General features: G+C 33.9%; 1 protein-coding gene across 4 annotated transcripts in view; it reads right to left on the bottom strand.

Moving 5' to 3' along the window:
* Positions 1-21,088, bottom strand: part of DDX4 (DEAD-box helicase 4) — an 83,144-nt gene that overhangs the window by 2,605 nt on the left and 59,451 nt on the right. For all 4 annotated transcript variants that reach the window (XM_025448173.3, XM_025448174.3, XM_025448177.3 and 1 more), the window contains 6 exons: positions 20,918-21,060; positions 20,142-20,294; positions 18,660-18,814; positions 14,734-14,863; positions 13,047-13,213; positions 9,364-9,509 (listed from right to left, as the gene is read on the bottom strand). In XM_025448173.3, coding sequence (XP_025303958.1) covers positions 9,364-9,509; positions 13,047-13,213; positions 14,734-14,863; positions 18,660-18,814; positions 20,142-20,294; positions 20,918-21,060 — 894 coding nt within the window. The remainder of the gene's footprint in view (positions 1-9,363; positions 9,510-13,046; positions 13,214-14,733; positions 14,864-18,659; positions 18,815-20,141; positions 20,295-20,917; positions 21,061-21,088) is intronic.

Below are 21,088 nucleotides of genomic sequence, written 5' to 3'. Positions count from 1 at the left end.
CGGGGAGCCAGATGCAAAATTTGATCCCAGGATCCTGGGATCATGACCTGAGTCAAAGGCAGACACTCAACCACTGAGCCACCCAGGTGCCCCGAAAGTTAAATATTTCCTGAATGAATGAATGTCAAAGTTAAAGAATCAAGGACTATTCTCCTACTTTAGAGACAAAAAAGAAAATTAGCTTGCCTATTGCCCTCCCAGGCCAACACCATGGTAGAGACTTAGGGCAAGATAAATGGTATCTATCTGCCAACTCTAAACAGTTACAAATTCATCTCAAGACCTTAATTTCCCTCTCTAGTTCAATAAATGCCTTTGCTCCTTAACTCCCAAGATAATCAAATCATTCATTTTGCCTTGATTGCCCTAGATATTCATAAGGCATCCAACCTAGGGTTGACATATTCTACAATATTCTATGTTCCAACATTCTCTCTTAATTCAAAGTATCATATATTAAGAAAATTATTAGGCCACAGAGATTATTTCACACATTTCCCTATGTTAGAGAGGAAAGAGGATAATTTACAGAAATGGAAAGAAGATTGTATTACTGTTCATAATCCCTCTCCCCCATCTCCCTATTAGTTAGCTTCATTTATTCAACAAATATATAGTGCGTAAGAGATTTCAGTCACTATATTCCAGGTGTTGGAAATACTGCAATAAAATAAAGCCCTGGCTCTCATTGTGAAGAAGCAAATAATAAACTAATGTTACACATTAAGTCCTAAAAAGGAAAAAAAAAACCCCACAAGGATAAAGAGTCTCAAGAGAGTTACTTCAGATATACCCTTATCAGATGATATCTGAGTATAAATAAGAATAAAATAACAAACTCCTGAGATAACTGGGGAAGCACATTACAAGGCATAGGGCAGGAAAAATATAAAGGTTCTGAGGTACAGGTGTTCTTGATGTGCTAAACAGAAAACAAAAACAAACAGAAAAGAGCCAAGTACAAAGTACATAACACTCTTGAGCAGCTTAAGCCCTGTTCTCTTTTCCTGGTTCTCAATATGAACCGAAGTGGCAATAAAAATTTAACTTTGTCTCTCTTGCTCTAAAATTTTTCCTATTGATTTTGTATTTGTTCTAGTTCAGACAATAAGCCATACTATCACTGGTGTCAGCAATAACTGCAAATGTCGCTTTATGATTAGACCATTCAGTGATCTCTATAAATTGATGAATTTTAATTCTCTATTCTGTTGGGTGAGAAGTGATAAAGAATACATTTTGTTAGTCTCTATTAGCCCACTGTGATCTAAATAAAATCAATTAAAAATCTAAAAAGAATTCTGCTAGATTGTAGTTTTTTGTATTTGTGTGAATTCTTGAACTGTGGCTGAAGTGGTAGGACTGAAGCTATAAGCTCTTTATGCATATGTAATTTAGAAAGGGCTTTTTTATCATGTGTAATCATTATGTTAATACCTTATGGATAATATTAACAAATTAAATTATAAAGTCTCTTAATGCCTCTTTAAAAAGCCTCACCCCTGTCAGAATGGCTAAAATAAAACAATCAACAAGTCTTGGCAAGGATGTGGAGAAAAAGGAACCTTCTTACATTGTTGGTAGGAATGCAAACTGGTGTAGCCACTGTAGAAAATAGTATGAGGGTTTCTCAAAAAAATTAACAGGACCACCCTACAATCCAAAAATCGCACTACCGAGTATTCACCCAAAAAATACAAAAACGGTCATTGAAAAGGATACATGCACCCCTATGCTTACTGAAGCATTATTTACAATAACCAAATTCTGGAAGTAGCCCAAGTGTCCATCGATTGATGAATGGATAAAGATGATGTGGGGTGTGTGTGTGCGCGTGTGTATGTGTGTACACACACACATCATGGAATAGTATTTAGCTATAAAAAAAGAATGAAATCTTGCCATTTGCAACAACATGGATGGAGCTAGTAACTATAAAGCTAAGCAAAATCAGTCAGAGAAAGATAAATACCATGGGATCTCACTCATATGTGGAATTTAAGAAACAAAACAAAGGAAAAAGAGAGAGACACAAATCAAGAAAGACTCTGAACTACAAAGAACAAACTGATGGTTACCAGAGGGGAGATAGGTGGGAGGACAGATTAAACAGGTAATGGGGATTAAAGGGTACACTTATCATGAATATTCACTTTATCCCATGAATAAAATACATGGGAGAAGATGAAAAGCCATAAAAGGAGGTAAAGTTTCTACATTTCAAACTAGTAAGATACTGACATCAGTACTGACACACTGTGATAAATTATGAATGTGTAATGCAATGCCTCAAATGATCACTAACAAAGCTATGCCAAGATATACTCCAAAACTAAAAAAAAAAAAAAAAAAGGAAAATCAAAACTGAATTCTAAAAAATGTTCAAGACAGAAAAAGGGGGAAAAAAAGAAAAACAGAAGGAACAAAAAGAAAATAAAAATGAAATGGTTAGGTCCTAACCTCTAATAAGTGCACTGAATGTAAATGGTATAAATTTAACAATTAAAAGGCAAAAAATTGGCAGAGTGGCTAAAAAAAAAAATACAAGTACATCCATGCCATGGAATACTTCTCAGCAATACAAAGAAATCTACTTTTGATACACACAAAAACCTGGATGAACTTAAGGGCATTATAATGAAAGGGAAAAGCCTATTTCAAAGGTCACAAATGTATGACTCCATTTATATAACATTTTTGAAATTATAATATTATAAAAATGGAAAAGAGATTAGTTGTTTTGAGGGGATAGAGATGGGGAGTAAGGGTAGGAATGGCAGGTCTGACTATAAAAACAGCACAAGGAGTATCTGTGTGGTGATGTAGTAGTTCTGTATCTTGATGTTGGTGCTAATGACACAAATCTACCAACCATGAAGCAAAATGGCAAAGAACTATACACACATTATACAAGTATCTGTTTCTGTAAAAGTGAAGGTAAATCTGAAGAACTACCCAGACTATCTAGAATGCAGCACAGAACAAGTGGAAAATATGAAAATAAGGTTAATAAATACAGATAATGGAATAAGAAGATCTAGCATTATCTAATTAATGTGAAGAATATAATGGAACAGGGGAAATGCAGAACTAGGAAAAAAATGCTAAAGTCTCTTAGAGCGTCTTTAGAAAAGTCTCTTAAAGTTCTATTAAATAAATTGTAGATTTTTTTTTTATTTTTTATTTATGATAGTCACAGAGAGAGAGAGAGAGAGAGGCAGAGACACAGGCAGAGGGAGAAGCAGGCTCCGTGTACCGGGAGCCCGATGTGGGATTCGATCCCGGGTCTCCAGGATCGCGCCCTGGGCCAAAGGCAGGCGCCAAACCGCTGCGCCACCCAGGGATCCCTATTAAATAAATTCTAATTTGGTTTGTTGAGTTAAATAATAATAACAATAATTTATAGAGGTAAGCATTCCTAAAATTTCCAGAAAATAAAGAAATTGAATTCCTAAAACTTTTACTGTATTAAATGTTTTGATAAAAATTCTTCCTACAGGAACTAAATCTGAAACACTTAAGATTCCAAGTACATATAAGTTGAATCTTTGATAAACTCAAGAGTAATTTAATAACTTTGGTTTAAAAAGATAGCCCTATCTCTTCTCTGATTTATCAGTGTTTAGTACAGACACCTTGAGTTTTTCTAAGCATATATAGGTTTGCAACTAAAATAACCTAATATTCTCTATAATGTTTAAGAGTATAAAAAAGTAAATCTATGTTTAAATAAACTGATTCATTATTCAACAGTATTTTCCTTTTGCATAATTTGGAAGATAATTTCCAAGGTCTTTAGCTTTAGGTAACTTAAAACAGCAGACTATATTGAGTAAATTAATTATCAATGAACACAGTTCTCACACATTAATTATTAAATTTGAGTTTATATTCTTTTGCCTATTTCTCATATGCAGTATCTTTCAGTAATGTTAATGAACATGATCATTTTTGCCAATTTAACACTTTACACTTTTATATTTTAACAAAATGTGCCATAGAAAGTAGTATAAAAAGTTCATGAGCTCTAATAGCTACAGTGCTTGTGTCTAACATCTCTCAAATGTTCAGTCCTGCCTCCAGTTTCTTCTATGAAAAAGAAAAACTATGATTCTAAGTTATATTTAACATGACTAGTTGAGACTACCAGAGAAGTAATAATTTTTAAAATTTTTTATTTATTCATTTGAAAGAGAAAAAGAGAAAGAGCGAGCATGAGCAGGAGGAGAGGCAGAGACAGACTCCCCACTGAACAAGGAGTGGGTCATGGAGCTCAATCCCCAAACTCTGAGATTATGACCCAAAGGCAGAAGCTTAACCAACTCAGCCATCCAAGTGCCCCTACAGGAGAAGTAATATTGACAGAGAAATAAAAACTATATGTGCTTTTGTTTTTCAAGGAAAAAAAAAAGGAGTAGTTTTTCCCTCAAAGGAGTAGCTCTCAAAATTTTGGTCTATGGCCCCTTTAAATTCTTAAAAAATTATTGACAATCCCAAAGACTTACGATTAAGTGGGTTATAACTACTGAAATTTGCCATATTAAAACTTAAAACCAATAAAAAAATTAAATATTTGTTTAAATGTATTATGCTAAAGTAAATAATTCTTAGTGTAATAATAAAGTTATTTTACCTCATATACCCCATGAGAAGGTCTCAGGGGCCCTGGAGAAGGCTCATTTTGTCTTAAACTGAATTGACAGCTTACTCCAGAAAATTTTAAAAAGCACAGTAAAGGACAAAATCTGGAAAATGAGTTTTATTTGTGTTGATTTATACTATGTGAGTCTTTTAAAGAGAGCTATGAAGTATATTAAAAACTTAGCAAAATTCAATCAACTGGGAAGTAACTACTTCTTGATTTACTATTGATGATTAATACTTATAATATGAAAGGTTATTCTTTCTTTTCCTTCTAATCAGTTTATACAGCAGAGACTGTTCTGACTTTATTATGTTTTTGATTATTTAAAGGAAAAAAGAGCAAAGGTCCCATATTTATGAAAGAGCTACAGTTCTTTACAGTCATGTTGCCTTCTATATTTACTTTTTTTTTTTTTTTAAGATTTTATTTATTTATTCATGAGAGAGACAGAGAGGCAGGGACACAGGCAGAGGGAGAAGCAGGCTCCATGCAGAGAGCCCGACACGGAACTTGGAACTCGATCCCAGGTCTCCAGGATCCTGCCCTGGGCTGAAGGCAGCGCTAAACCGCTGAGCCACCGGGCTGCCCCTATATTTACTTTTAAATATTTTATTGTCACTTCAATTAAATTGGTAACCAAGTATTGTTTCTCAGGCACCAATGATCCTACACTAATCAAGTATTTAATTCTCCTTTGACAACTCAAATTTTGCCTTTCTAAGAGTACACTCATAAATTCAGAAAAAGATGGGATCCCTGGGTGGCGCAGCGGTTTGGTGCCTGCCTTTGGCCCAGTGCGTGATCCTGGAGACCCGGGATCGAATCCCACATCGGGCTCCCGGTGCATGGAGCCTGCTTCTCCCTCTGCCTGGTCTCTGCGCCTCTCTCTCTCTCTCTGTGACTATCATAAATAAATAAAAATTTTTTTTAAAAAAATTTTTTTAATAAATAAATAAATAAATTCAGAAAAAGAAATACACCCAAACTACCTTTGAGACTTCTCAGAGAACCTCAGGAGGAGCACAAAGTTTTGTTATCTCACCTTATAAAAGAGAGGCTAAAAATAACTAGGCTTGTCTGATGCGTTACTATTTTAAAGTTGCATAGTAAGAGATATCAAATCAAAGAGATACTAAGCTTTCCCTTAGTTAAAAGGTATAGGTAAGATATATACTTTATGGTAATACTTTCAAAATGTATACTTCATGGGAAATCCCTGGAGGTGTATAAATTCCCTTAATATATATATTATGTTTGTACCTTCAGGAGAAACTGAGTAAAACACTTATAAAATAAGTAAAGTTTTTCTATATTCACCAGAGGCCTAGAAGTACAGTGTCTAATATAACAACATAATGTCGCTAGTCATCATTTCACTTATTACTTAAGACATTTATATTTGGTTATGACTATACTTCTTTCTTCATTTGAATCTAGCACATTCTAGGCTAGTGGTTCTCAAATGGGGATATATCCCAGACTTAATCATAGCATTTTGTAAACATACACATAACCAGATTCTATTTGACACTTTTTGTGTCAAATATTTACCGGATATTTTTGGTATGAAAAATCAGGCCTACCCATTTTTATAAATCAAATATGACATTCATATACTTCTTTGAAAACAAGCTTAATCATCATTAGAGACATTTCTTCTAAAATTTCTTTGGTATGCTAAATATTCCAAAATAACGTATTACCTTTATTTTACATGCCAGACAAGCAACCACATTTCCTTATAAGTAGCATTATTTTTATTATGAACCCTCATCAAATCTTCCATGTTTAACAATTATCAGTAATAAATTAACCATGATCACTAAGTCTGTCAACTATACACGGTTTTTGTTTTCTTTTGGTGTTTTCCGAAAGGCTGTGCTATAAACTAGATAGCACAGTTTGTATCTTCACAAAGGATAGACTCCAGGCCTTGTGGAGAAAATAAAAACTGTATCAGGCACTTCAAACTACCTATATTTCAAAAGAATAGTCTTGGATAGAAGGTTCTATGTTGACATGACTTTAATAACTTTCAGATCCTATCACTGGACAAGCAGAATTTCTAGACTAGTTCAGAAGCAGACAGAATCATGAAGGCATATTGCTAACAGGTGCAATGGAACAAGAATTACATGAAATATCACAGGGGGACCTTTAGAAAACAGGAGTTCATTCAAATTTCTATGTACTACAGATATAATTTGACTGAGTTTCCCAGACTCACTTTCCTATCTAAGCAAATAATAGAGGCTTTTAAAAGGTCAATGTCAGATTTCTTAAGCAAACTTCCAAAAAGAAGTGTGTAATCTTAATAATTATGCAATAGTGTGTGGCTCTAGATTTGCAAGACAAACTCAAAGAGGCCTATATTGTTAATTAACAGTCTTGCTGCATCCATGCAAATAAGCCCAACATAATGAAACAATCTTTCTTGTGATCAAGAATAATCTCTAAGATTGTTGTGATCATGAGAGGATATATGTCATCAGGAAAAACTGTAAAAAACTTTGAAACAAGCAAAAAAGATTACTCTCTAGCACGTTTCATGGTTATACATCTTTTACTGTCTTTTTTCTGTTATACCTCTATTGCAACTGATAGCAATGCCAATGATTCTTATGAATAAAAATACTGATAAAGTTTTCCCCTCAAAAGCAGCTGAATATTGCTTTGTGGATATTTATCAATTTTATATTTAAGTGTGAATTTATTTGAGCCTTCCTAATAGCCCCCACATACACTTGGTTCTCTGAATTCTTCGAACTGGCTGTAACATCTTACTAGTTCTATTAAATCTCTGATAAATGTTCAAATAAAATTAAATTATTAAAAAGGCAGTTGGTTATACTATTATAAAATAATGATACCTATACAATTTAAAGGTGCAGGGGACTGGCTAGCAGATTTAACTTAAAGAGTAGAAAAAATATGTAAAATTTGGGGATGTACTGAATTCTATGCAGATTTTTAAATATATACATATATATATAAACTACAAGAACAATGAACTCTAAACTACAAAACATTTAACAGTTTAAATAATACAGAATATAGCGATAATGCTCATACAATGACCTCAAAGGTTTCTCAAAGGCAAAACTGCACTTCTGAAAAATTATCATTGGGATTATTCTTAAAATTATCTTTATTTCACAATTCACAAATAAAATAATCTTAAGGTTATTATATTAGAAATGTGCTTTAACTCCAGCAAAACTACATATTGCTCATTCCACATACGGAATTTCAATTTACTACTGGGCAAGTTATTTGACCTCTCTGTATTTGTGTCATCAATGTTAAAATGTAGTAACAAAACCTACCTCAGAAGGCTGTTTTGAGAATTAAATGAGTTAGCACATGTAAAATGATCAGAACAGTACGTAGCCAATAGAAGTTATCATTTTAATTTTATATGCCCTGTTGGGTATATTACGAAACATGAGATGAAGAAAACCAGTAATATTCCTCAAACTCAAGATGTTTGGCTTTAAAAAAAAAAAAGGCTCAGCAAAACCTAAAGGCTAGACGCCTTTAAAAGTGCTTTCTAAATCAACTTCCTCTTTTTCCCTCTCATTGTCAGAAATTATATAGTTTCCGGCCTTCCCTTATTCTTCCATACCAACAGCAACATCCAAATTGAAACAATTACGGGCAGCTCTGGTGGCCCAGTGGTTTAGCGCTGCCTTCAGCCTGGGGTGTGATCCTGGAGACTCTGTATTGAGTCCCATGTCAGGCTCCCTGCATGGAGCCTGCTTCTCCCTCTGCCTGTGTCTCTGCCCCTCTCTCTCTCTCTCTCTCTCTCTCATGAATAAATAAATATTTTTTTAAAAAATTGAAACAATTACTATAATGAAAGAGGGGCGAAGGAATGTACAGCATATAAGTACACTTACTTAGTCTGTGATGTAGTAAGAAGGTATTAAAATGGTAATATTAGGGGGATCCCTGGGTGGCTCAGTGGTCTAGCGCCTGCCTTTGGCCCAGGGCGTGATCCTGGAGTCCCAGGATCCAGTCCTGCATCAGGCTCCCTGAATGGAGCCTGCTTCTCCCTCTGCCTGTGTCTCTGCCTCTCTCTCTGTGTCTCTCATGAATAAATGAATAAAATCTTTTAAAAAAATAAAAATAAAATGGTGATATTAAAAAGTTTTATTTCCAGGCACAAACTAAGTCTATCTCAATCAAACAAAGAAATAGGACTTCCTCTAAAAATTGTGGTTTTTGGGGGGGTCGGGGGGAGAGAAATTTCTCATGGGTATTGTGAAGAAACACAACTACATCTTTAAAGTTCCCTTCAGCTCTAAAATTCATTGAATCTATGATTATGGGAAGCCTTAGGAAGCAAAAACTGGGAAATAAAAACAAAGAATTCACTTGTGTTGGAGTAAATACAGTTTGATATAAAGATATATTAGTGGCTTTTTTATTTCTTAAATCAAAAAATATGTATTTCTTATGGAATAGTTTTTAGCCAAATACTGTTTAAGTCTCAGATACTTTCTATTTTTAATCTTTATGAAGAAAAGACTATACTGCTACATAATTTACACAGGAAATTGAATCATAAAACCTTTTATAAAGAGAGCTTTAGAGAAAGAGCAATGAAAACAGTTATGCAAAACCTCATACCAAACAATTTTAGAGTAATTTTTTTAAATTGTCATTTTTAAAAAATCAAAACCATAACAAAAAATAATTATATCAATGTAAGATACCTATGCTTCGTAGAATTTCGACAAGTTTTTCTCTTTTTGAGTACTGGCCAACTTGGAGAATGGTCTGCTGAACATCTCTACATGCTCCACCCACTTGTCCAACAGCAACAAACAAATAATTCGACTTTAAAAACTCCCCAGCCAACCTTCAAAGACAAAAGATTATTCCTTAACTTATCTTCTTCCATTAATACTGAATTTCTGCAAGTGTTACTTCAATATTAGATTGTAACAATTATAATAAGAAAGTAACTTATGTCATCCAAGTACTAATTCCAAAGATCAGTATAAAATGTTAAGATTTTATAAAATATTCAATAACTGTTAGTGAAAAAGTTTGCATCAAATTATGGATACAGTCATTTCAAGTCGATGTGGTAGTCATGCAAAACTATATAAAATGTGTACGTTATAATAAAAGTATGCTTAAGTATCAGGCTACAACAAACAAGAATTTTTGTTAAAAAACTAAAATGCAAGCCTAGAGCAAAAATTCTGTTCTTCACAAATGCTTCTACGTATATTACTGCTAAGAGCTTATTTTCTTATAATATTATTTGTTAAATTACTATACTTTGAACAATTATGAGCAAACCAATCCTAGGTCAGTGCTTTTTGTGTCATGACACATATAAAAAATGATAATATTTATAGAGCATAACTGAGCAAAAAAGTCAGACAGGAGGTGAAGGGTCCTTGGGCTGATGCTCACTCAAAAGGTTAAGGGTATCAGCATGTAGACACACACGTGATTCACTGACAGCAAACAATTAAGGTCTGCTTTAGATCATCTAGAAACATAGGAAAGGGAGAAAGGGAACAGCCAATCAAATAGTTTAGCTTTCTGAGAATAAGGAGGAGATCTAAATCTATCATCACTCCTCTTCTCTCCCATTTAGCAGTTCCTTACTTTCTAGCTGTCTCCTAAAATATCATAAAAATAGTTCAAACTCATCATTTCCAGAATTTTAATAAATCACTGCTGCTTCTTTCGCATCTGCTCTTACAATAAAAGAAAAAGAAAAGCTTCTTTTTGACATCCCTCCTTCTAGAGTCAAGCACCTTCTCAAGCACAAATCTCAAAATCATCTGCAATTCTTTATTATACATCATCCTTTTCATTTGATAAACCATTCAGTGAGTATCTGTGGCAGGCACATATGGCGTAAGGTACTGCAAGGACAAAGATGGATATGATGGTCTCTGCCACTGAGATGCTTGCATCAACAGGATAAACAGTTATATAAAAATAATTACTGTATTTTAAAGTGTTTAACGTTTTAATATTTGCATAATCATATTAAACATTTTAATATTTAATATATTCAATACTTTAGTTTTAATAATTAACATCTACTGAACACATACTATATTCCCAAAAATGTTCAGTGTTTAAAATAGTTTCACAAATATAAGGGCAGGAGATGGATGAGATGAGGTATATTTAGAAGAATCTTCAAAGTATGAACCTGGATCTGAGCAACAGCAAGCAAGAATGTAGAATGGTGGTGATCAGGGAAAAGCATTCTAAGCAGAAAGAAAGAAGAAACAAGAACAGATAATGAGGAGGGACAGAATTTGGCCTGATTAGCCAACAAGAAATATATGATTCCAAGTAATAAAGTAGCAGATGAAGCAGATTACATCACGTTTAGAGTTTGAAAGCTGGTTAGTCTGTGGAGATGTGAAAACACGGTAAGGTTTATATTGAATAAATGTCTAAAAATCCTAGACTTTATTTTGGAATTACTAACACAAAATTGAGATTAGAGTCAAGGGAGACAGGTTAGAAAGCTACTAATATGAGCAAAGGAAAACCTAAAAGGACTTAAATTAAGGTGGGAAACAGAGGAGAAATGAACAGTTTTGAAATATTTTAGAGGTAACTACCAAAATGACTATTTTTGAAGGGCAGAAAGTTAAAGCAATGTGAGGAAGGAATCAATACGATTCAAAGGATTTTGGCTTAGAAAGACCATGCTGCCAATAAGGAAAACTGGATAGGAAAGAGGGTACCAAAGAATAGCTTCTACTTTAGACACAATGAACATTAGTTACTAGTAATTCTTCTAAGAAAATACTCTTAAAGAGTTAAATTCTTAAGTCTGGCACTCAGGAGAGAGATTAGGGACACAAGTAATAAATTTCAGACAGTTACAGAAAGAAACATAAGCCGAAGAAATGGATGCTGCAAAGATTTAGTCAATATGCACAATGACAAAAGTGTACTTTCAATACGATAATGGGCAGCCTGTAACATTTAAAAGCAGAGAGTAAAGCAAGTGAGGAGTCCTCAGCTCAGGTCCTCTATTCTGTTTATCATATATCCCCAGGACTTATAATCAAATATGGCTCATAAAAAACCCTCAACAAATATTAGTGATGAGAGCACACATTAGTCACTTTGGCCAATATCCAAATACTTTCCTATTTCAGGGCAAATCAAAAAACAGACAGGCAGCAGAATATTACCTGCTATTTAGATAGGTAATTATCTACCCACTATTAATTGTCAAATATGATGATGGAAATGTAGATAACACTTTTCAAATTTAAGACATCATTTAATATAAGCTATTATTTTATGTGCTACTAAAAACAAAAAGTCCTGATAATTCTTCCTTATAATTTAGACTTTCTCCTCCAAAAAACAGCTTTTTAATATTACAAAAAGACTTTTTATAACATCCCTTAAGTAAACCAAATCAATAGCCAGCCCCCACTATCTGATGACTTGAGAAGTATTGATCCCATGTAACACTGTATCAGACAAGGAGGCAGTTTACAGCAAAAGAGATAACTGAGCATGCCCATAACCATAAGGTTGGTTTATAGGTCGTATCATATCACAACACCCAGAAGCTGTCAGCCTCACAGAAAGTGGAATATACTCTTAAAGAACAGCTCAAAGGCCAACTTAGTGTTTCTTTACAAGGACAGCACATCATTCAACAAGGCACAGTGACTTTCAATCAGAAATCTTTATATCATGCATTTGGTCTGAGAGCCAAGGGGTGCAAGCAAGAGTGGCCCCCTTACCATCCCTCCCAGTGACTCACATAAGAAATCTGTTCCCCACTAAGCTATAGGTATGGAAGTATGGAGGTCGTGGTTCCCCAAGAGAGAAAAGTTCTGTCAGAGTCAAAGGCAGGAGTATTAGTGAATTACAAGCTCAAGCTGCTGTCTGGTCACTTGAGGCACCTTGTGGCCAAGGGAGCAGCAAGCAGGAAGAAGAGTCACAATTCTAGAAAGGGTGTGTCATCCTAATCTGAGAATTCACCAAGCCATAGAGTATATATAGTAAGATACTCAATACATGTCAACAATTGGTACATGAATTTTCTAAAAAAGGCCCAATTCTCCCAAGCCCTATGATTTTGAAGAGAAGGCATAAATATAAAAATAACTTCATTTAGTAAGCACTAATTAAATCCTAGGTAGGTGCTGTGTAATCACACACACATACACATTTTAATAAAATGTGACACTAACGGACAGCCAGAGATAAAGGCAAAAAACAATGAAAAATATAGTACATATTTTAGGAATACATCCACTTTTTAAAACTATGTTAAAATCTTAAAGTAAAAAAAACTCTTAAAAATAATATATTTGAATTGCTTTTCCTTTCACTAAACCATTTATATACAAAACAATTATTTTTAAGAAGAAAAAAATGTCACCTTTGAATTTCTTCTGGAAAAGTTGCACTAAACATAAGGGTTTGACGTTGTTCCTTTGATGGCATTCCAGGGCAGGAAATTAACTTCTTCATTTCTGGCCCAAAACCCATATCCAGCATGCGATCAGCTTCATCCAAAACTAAGTATTTGACTTGTCTGAGACCAATCTTTAAGAATATTTGCAAGAGTTAGAGCAGAAAATGCATACTAGTCAATATATTAAACTACAATGTTCTCAACCATTCCAACTACTAATTTATTCATAGGCATGAAGATTAGAAATCAATGCATAAAAGGAGAACCGTTATGCTTAGATAACAACATACTCTTAATCTCAGTATTGATGGATCTTTGATCTTCACTAACATGTTAGCCATTAGCCATATGTAACTATTAAGTACTTGAACCATAGCTAGTATGCCTAAAGAACAATTTTTTATATCATTTTAAAATTTGTATAGCCACATGTGGCTACTGACTACCATACTAGACTACATAGATAATAGATCATATTATCTGATAAAGTCAGACTTGAAATTTCCTAACAGCATAACATATTCAAATGTCTTTTAAGTGGTAAATTAAGCTCTAACACTTAAACTCTTCATAAATTCTCCATTTCTCAAAAAAAAATTCTCCATTTCTCTAATCACTTACGAACAAATGAAAAACTTCTGTCACTTGTGCATGAACACTTATTACTAGAAAGAGAAGCAGACATTTTCAAGGAAAACAAATGAATTTGGCACAACCATGTAAAGTTATCTAGTGAAAAATCAAGGTGAATTTCTCTGGATAGTCTGAATAAGTATTCTAAGAAAAGTGCTTTTATGAAGACAGACCATGTTTTGAGTAATCTCTTTAGAGAAGAGCCTAAAAAAAAAGCAAATGAGGTTCATCAAAGTAGACTTAAAGCACTGATTTAATGAATAGGTATATGAATACCTAAAATAAGTACATAAGCCTAAAATGTCTTTTTAAAGACTCAGAAGTTTAATAATCCTGGCTAACATCATTCCCGGGCTTTAACAGGAGACAAAACTGCTAATACCACCAGGCTTTCTTTCAGGAAGAAAACATATCACAACTTATATGAAACTATATAGAATCATTTACTCCATTTTTCCTACTATGGTGGAGTATAAGATACCAACCTGAGTCAGATCCAGATTCTAATCCTAGCTCTACTGCTAGAGGTACCTGAGGGACTTCAAATAAATTATATAATCTCATTGTCTTTTCAAATACAAAAATAGGAAATACTATTTATCATTGTCTTTTCAAATACAAAAATAGGAAATACTATTTATCTCCTATTGGAATTATTTTAAGAATTATGTTAGAATGCATTCAAAGAGTGGTTCCTGGGTGGTGCAGTTGGTTAAGCATCCAGCTCTTGGTTTTTGCTCAGCTCATGGATTCAGGTTTGTGAGATGAAGCCCCTTGCCCAGCGTGGAGTCTACTTAAGACTGTCTTTCCCTCTCCTTCTGCCCCTCCCATCCCATGCTCATGCTCTAAAATAAATAAATCTTAAAAAAAAAAAAAAAAAGAATGCATTCAAAGAATCTGATGGAGGCTAACATAAATTATGCTCTAATAAATATATCTCTCTTTGCATCATTCTTTCCTGTCCCATACAAAAAAATTATTAATCAATCCATAATTGTATTACTTGTATAGAGCCTACCTTTTCTTTACCTATGATATCCATCAGTCTCCCAGGAGTAGCGCACAATATATTACAGCCTTGTACTATTTGTCGAATTGAATACCCCAACTGGGTTCCTCCGTATATAACAACAGCTCTTACACAGGTCCTATTAACAAGAAAAATTCATGTTATTTTCTAGTTATGTGAAAATTATATATTTGTTTCTAACAAAATATGAAAACAAATCTATTAAAGTAAAAAACTAATACATTCAAGTATCTAAAAAATTAAATTATTCCTCGGAAGAAGCTGAAAAGCAAATGATAAATGATGGGGAAAAAAAAAACCCTAAAATCTATCCAATAAAGGGCTCTTCAAAAACAATAGTAAACACCAATAGCACCCACATACAAATTGGCCAAAGACATTAACAAGTGGTTAATAAAAAATATAAATGGCTTTTAAACATTTGTTTAAAGTCAACATTATTTTAAAAATGAAGACAAATGAAGACTAACACATTTTTCCTGAACTGTAGTAATGCCATGTTAACCATGGTGTGGGAAAAGTGGCACTCAAATGGATAAACTGAAACAGGCTCTTTCACAATTTTAATCTCTTTTAAACTTTAAAAACTTCTCAGTATGTCTAGGTGGCTCACTGGTTGAGCATCTGCCTTCAGCTCAGGTTGTGATCCCAGGTCCTAGGATTGAGTCCCACATCGGGCTCCCTGCAGGAAGCCTGCTTCTCCCTCTATGTCTCTGCCTCTCTTTCTGTGTCTCTCATAAATAAATAAATAAAATCCTTTTTAAAAGAAAATAAAATTTAAAAACTTCTCTGTCCCAATAAACTCATACGTATGAATTTACCATTCAGATATGTCCCCACAAAGGGGAAGGTTGACTTTACAGTAATATTCCCTGCCACCTTTATTTATAGCCTCAAGAGACTGAAAATTAAGTGTCTAATAGTAGAAAAACTCTAATTATAGTCCACCCATCCAAAGGGATACCATGCATTCATAAAAAGAAAAGGGGTATAGTTCCAGATTAAGCATTATCTCCAATATTTACTATTGAAAAAAAAAAGAATAACAATAGCTTAGTATGCTACCATCTGCTAAGAAGAGTATTAAAGTGCATACATGTGCACCAGCTATTTCTACACTAAATCACACAAAATTATAAAGAGTTCACTTTAAAGAGGAGAATTAAATAAGTGAAGGGAAAAGAGTACAGGACAATTTTATGGTTTTTTTTTAAGTTTATTTATTTATTTAAGTAATCTCTACACCCAACATGGGGCTCGAGTTTTTGACACTGAGATCAAGAATTGTATGCGTGGGGCTCATGGGTGGCTTAGTTGGCTACGTGTCCAATTTGTAATCTGGCTCAGATTATGATCTCATGGGTCATGAGATCAAGCCCTACATCAGGCTTGCATTGAGCGTGGAGTCTGCCTGAGATTCTCTCTCCCCCTCCACCTCTGCCCCTCTCCCCTCTACTGTACACTAGCATGTGTGTGCTTGCTCTCTCTCAAGTGAATAAATAAATCTTTAAAAAAAAAAAAAAGTTGCATGCTCCACTCAATGAGCCAGCCAGGGACCCCCAAAACTTTATTTTTATTAAATAAACTCATTACTCTAAAAGAATTCTTTGAAAAAAAAAAAGAATTCTTTCTTTTCTCCTATTTCTAGGCCTAAATAAGGTAGTACATATAAAATACTTGTAACTTAGCAAATGCTAAGGCTTCAATAACTTAGTTATTACCATTATTATTCTAAGGGTACCATAACTTAACTAGGTCTTGAATGATAGACATTTTGATACTTTTCAGTCTTCTGCCACAACATTACAACAAATTTCCATGTACAAATATTCATTTTGTGCATACATATTATTTGAATTTACCATGCACATGTTTTCATTTCTTTTAAAATATGGTATTTTTTTACTTGATTTAAAAGCCTAAAAGCAACATAGTACACAAGGACTATCAAGAAAAAACACTGGCTGAAGCAATACATATCATCCACCTTTTCCAAAAAAGTCTGTTAAGCTTGACATTAGATTTTTAATAACTTTAGTTTTTCTTCTCATTTTAAAATAAACTGATTCTAACTTGGTGATGGGCACTAAGGAGGGCACATGATGGGATGAGCACTGGGTGTTATACTATATGTTGGCAAATTGAATTTAAATATTTTTAATAACATAAAAAGTAAAATAAAATAAACTGATTCAAGGGGCACCTGAGTGGCTCAGTTGAGTATCCAACTTTTGACCTCACCTCATGTCTTGATCTCAAAGTCATGAGTTCAAGCTGTCATAATGGGCTCCAAATAAAATAAAACAGATTCACAGAAAATAAAATGTAAACAATTCCTACATAGAAAGCTCTAAAGAAAAAACTGCGAAAACATTAAGATCCTATCAGATAAAGTGGTAAATAACAATGTTTAATTAACAAAGAAAAATTTATTAAGCATTCCAAAAGTAGTTCAACTCTTAATAATCAAATAAATGGAAAAAACGAAGATGCTGTGGTGGTTTTAAAATATATACACGAAGTTCTTCCATATTCTTTCCTTTCTTCAAATAAATATCCTCTCTTTCCCCTTAAGTGTGTGCAAGGCTGGCTTCATAGGTGAGCAACCTGTGCAGTCACGTAGGGTCCCAAGATAAGAAGAGCCCTTAGCTTGATTTAATGCTTTAATTCTTATGAATTTTAAGTCCAGAATGGACTCTGCATTTTCATTTTGCACTGGTTCCAGCAAGTGACATAGGTAATCCTGAGTATGGGGTAGACTTAGTAATTTGCTGAGTGATGAATACAATATGGCAGAAGTGACTGAGACTGTTTTATAAGAGCCACTTATAGCTTCCTCCTTGCTCTTTCTCATTCATTCTCTAAGCAAGCCAGCTGTCACTTCCTAAGGACAACCAAGGATCCTCATAGGAGCGGTACAGTGAAGCCTTCAGATGACTACAACTGTGGCTGGTACCTTGTATGCAGTCTCATGAGAGACCCTCAAGCAAAAGCACTCAGCTGAACTGTTCCCCAATTCCTAATCCCCAGTAACTATTAGGTAATATTTATCATTTTGAGCAACTAGGTTTTAGGTAATTTATTAGGCAGCAATAGATAACATAATACAAAATGTTGACAAAATGTGTAGTGAAATTGGCATTCTTATATACTGCTGATAGAAAGGTATATATTGGTGAAAGTTTTGAGTTCATACCCTTTAACATTAAACTTTTAAAAACCTACTCTAAGGAAATACTTAAAACATAAAAATAGAGTTTATTTAGCCAGCTATTCATTATAATTTTATTTCTAGTAGGTCCCAAACTAGAAACCTAAATGCCACAAAAGAGAGAAATAAAATACACACACATAAACAATCTTAAAATGATAAAAAATTTGGGTGATTATAAGCCTTTTATATATCACGAAGTTGTATGTAAACATTATTATTAGGAACACCCAAAGTGCATTATACATACATTCAAAATACCAGAAAATATGCCACCAATATGTTCACTACTTTATCAACCTTCTATTACCATTGATTTTTTTTTTAAGATTGTATTTATTTATTCATGAGAGACACAGAGAGAGAGGCAGAGACACAGGCAGAGGGAGAAGCAGGTTCCATGCACAAGCCCAATGCGGGACTCAATCCCAGGACCACAGGATCACGCCATGAGCCAAAGGCAGATGCTTAACCGCTGAGCCATGCAGGCATTCCTACCACTGATTTTTAATATGCATATTTATTTTAAAATATAAGCATGCTTCTTATAATAAAAATAAATAGGGAATTCCATAAAGAAAACTATGAAGAAGTACACTTAAATCAAGTAACACTAATTACACGATTACACTGAGTTCTTCCCAAAATATGTGAAAAAAGTCTCTACAGAAAAACTTTTGAGTGGCATTCCAGATGTACATACCCAAAAGAAAATTTTCTGGCTTCCAGATAAATCTGATTGATCAATTCTCGAGTTGGTGCTACAATAATACACTCTGGTTCCTGCAGCTCTTTAAAACGACTGGCTGTTATTCCATCATGCATCATATGTGCCAAAATTGGCAAGAGAAAAGCTGCCTAGAAGTTGAATTACATAATTTACAAATTTTTTAATACATCATCCTTCTCCCTGTAGAAGTAAATGTATTCCTTACTCCCTTACAGCCTCTATATTCTTCTTACACCTTGCTAATAAATTTAAAATTAGAGAGGAAAACAATTTTTATTTCAGTGAATATTTAACACTTTAGCTTTTATGCTGGTATTTTTTCCGTTAATTGAAAAGCACATCATACCCACCAATTCTAAATAATTAACTTTAACTTATTTACAGAGGATAATGTACACATAACCTGATACAAATCACTGCACTTAGCAATTATTCTAAATGAATTCCTTTTGGAGTAGAGATAAAATTCTCAGACTGCCTGCCAAAAGTGGTACACAAACAACAAAAATTGGGAAATCAATCATTTGGATTACCCACACTTAGTCAAGTTACTGTGGCAGAAGAAATTTTGTGCTATAGTTTTTCTCATTAAGCAAATTAGACACTAAAATCTACCTCCAAAATCATGTGTAAGTCATACATCAGCTGCTGTATTATACAACTCATTTATTATCCCTTCAACTCTACTACAGAGGCTGATTAAAACCAAAAGAGCATGAACTACAGTTCTATGATTCAGAAACGACAGTCTGTCATTAAGACTCATCTCAAGAGCCCTACTTAACAGACAGATTCCAGAGGTAAGTCCTAAGAGCAACCTGATCTCATCAGTCTTTTAGATAGCATAACCTGAAGTTACTTCATATTAAAGACCAGGTGCAATGCATATTGCTATTTCTCATTCTTTTGACTCCAAAATTTTATCCACTTTATTATGTAACTTATTTTCTCTCTTTCTCTGCATTTCCTAACCTCTGGTGCCTTGACCCTCAATCATTTTTTTTTTTGAGGGGGGAGGGGCAAAGACAGAGGGAGAGAGAACTCCAAGCAGGCTCCATGCCCAACACAGAGTCCAGTGAGGGGGCTCAATCTCATAACCTTGAGATCATGACCTGAGCTAAAATCAAAAGTCAGACACTTAACCAACTGAGCCACCCAGGCACCCCTCAATTGTTTTGTTTTAGATACTACCATGTTCCAGAAGGAGTTGTTTTAAAACAGACTAAACATCTATGAACTTCAACATTGCTCCAGAAACAATTCAAAATTCTTTTTTGAGAAGTACACAAACCCCAATAAAACCAGAATTCAGAAGCAAAACTCAGTATGACAGGACATCAAAATCATCAGCCTTCCATCCAACAAAAAATATTCAAACTACTTCATAAGAACTAAAGTTCAAAAACTGCTAATAGTTTGATTATGGGGCAGAATACATGTGGGAAAAGGACTTACAGTCTTTCCAGATCCTGTCTGAGCACAAGCCATCAAATCTCGTCCTGCTAATATAATAGGAATACTGTATTTTTGCACAGGAGTAAGCTTAGTATAACCGGCTTTAGCAATGTTGTTATTCAGTGTCTGACAGAGATTAGCTTCCTCAAAAGTCTAAAACAAAAAGGGGAGGAATATGATTAAATTCCATATATCCTATGCAGATCATTCCATAAACTTCTTTCATTTGAGTTAGTCTCAAGTTTTTGTTAATTCCACTTTATCTACTAAAGTTACTTTACCAATACGCCCCTGCACAAAAGTACTATCTAGAGCCTGTATACTATTTCTTGATGGAATTAAAGAATATTCTCTGTAGATACTAGTTCTAAAGACATTTTTTTCTGGCCTCTTAGAACCTGTGAAATACAAACACAATGATCATTAACCAGAGACTACTGAAGGCACCAACCAACTCCTTAGAATATCATTCTCCTAAGGGAGACTTTTCTTATATACTTAGGAAGCAGAAATCTTCAATCTCTAGGAAAAACACCCTTTTTAGTAAATTTAAAGGAAGTTCTCTTACTAGTTTGGGAATGTGGGATGAAATTTAATACTCTTTCAACATAGCCCTTAATTCCATAAGTAATACATGGTAGATATGTCTCAATTTTTAATCTAAACCATTATATGTGAAAAATGAAATTTTTGTATTAATATCAACTTACAAAAATATACTATATATTTTATACATAAAGTTTGCTATATATTCAATACATAATTATTATACTGACCAGAATTGCTGGTGGTGCATCATGTCCAGATACTTCTACAAGAATAGTATCATATTTGTCAAAGTTTATGCCTGTTTGATAATGTGCAAAGATGGAGTCCTCATCCTCAGGTGGAGGAGGTGGTATGTAGGTAACCTTTGGTCCTTAGAATTCAAATAAAAGATAGAGCTT

Source organism: Canis lupus, chromosome 2 (genome assembly GCF_003254725.2).
Source record: "Canis lupus dingo isolate Sandy chromosome 2, ASM325472v2, whole genome shotgun sequence".
Lineage (NCBI taxonomy): Eukaryota > Metazoa > Chordata > Mammalia > Carnivora > Canidae > Canis > Canis lupus.
The sequence above is the reverse complement of the archived record's forward strand: the minus strand, read 5'-3'. Positions and strand labels throughout refer to the sequence as shown.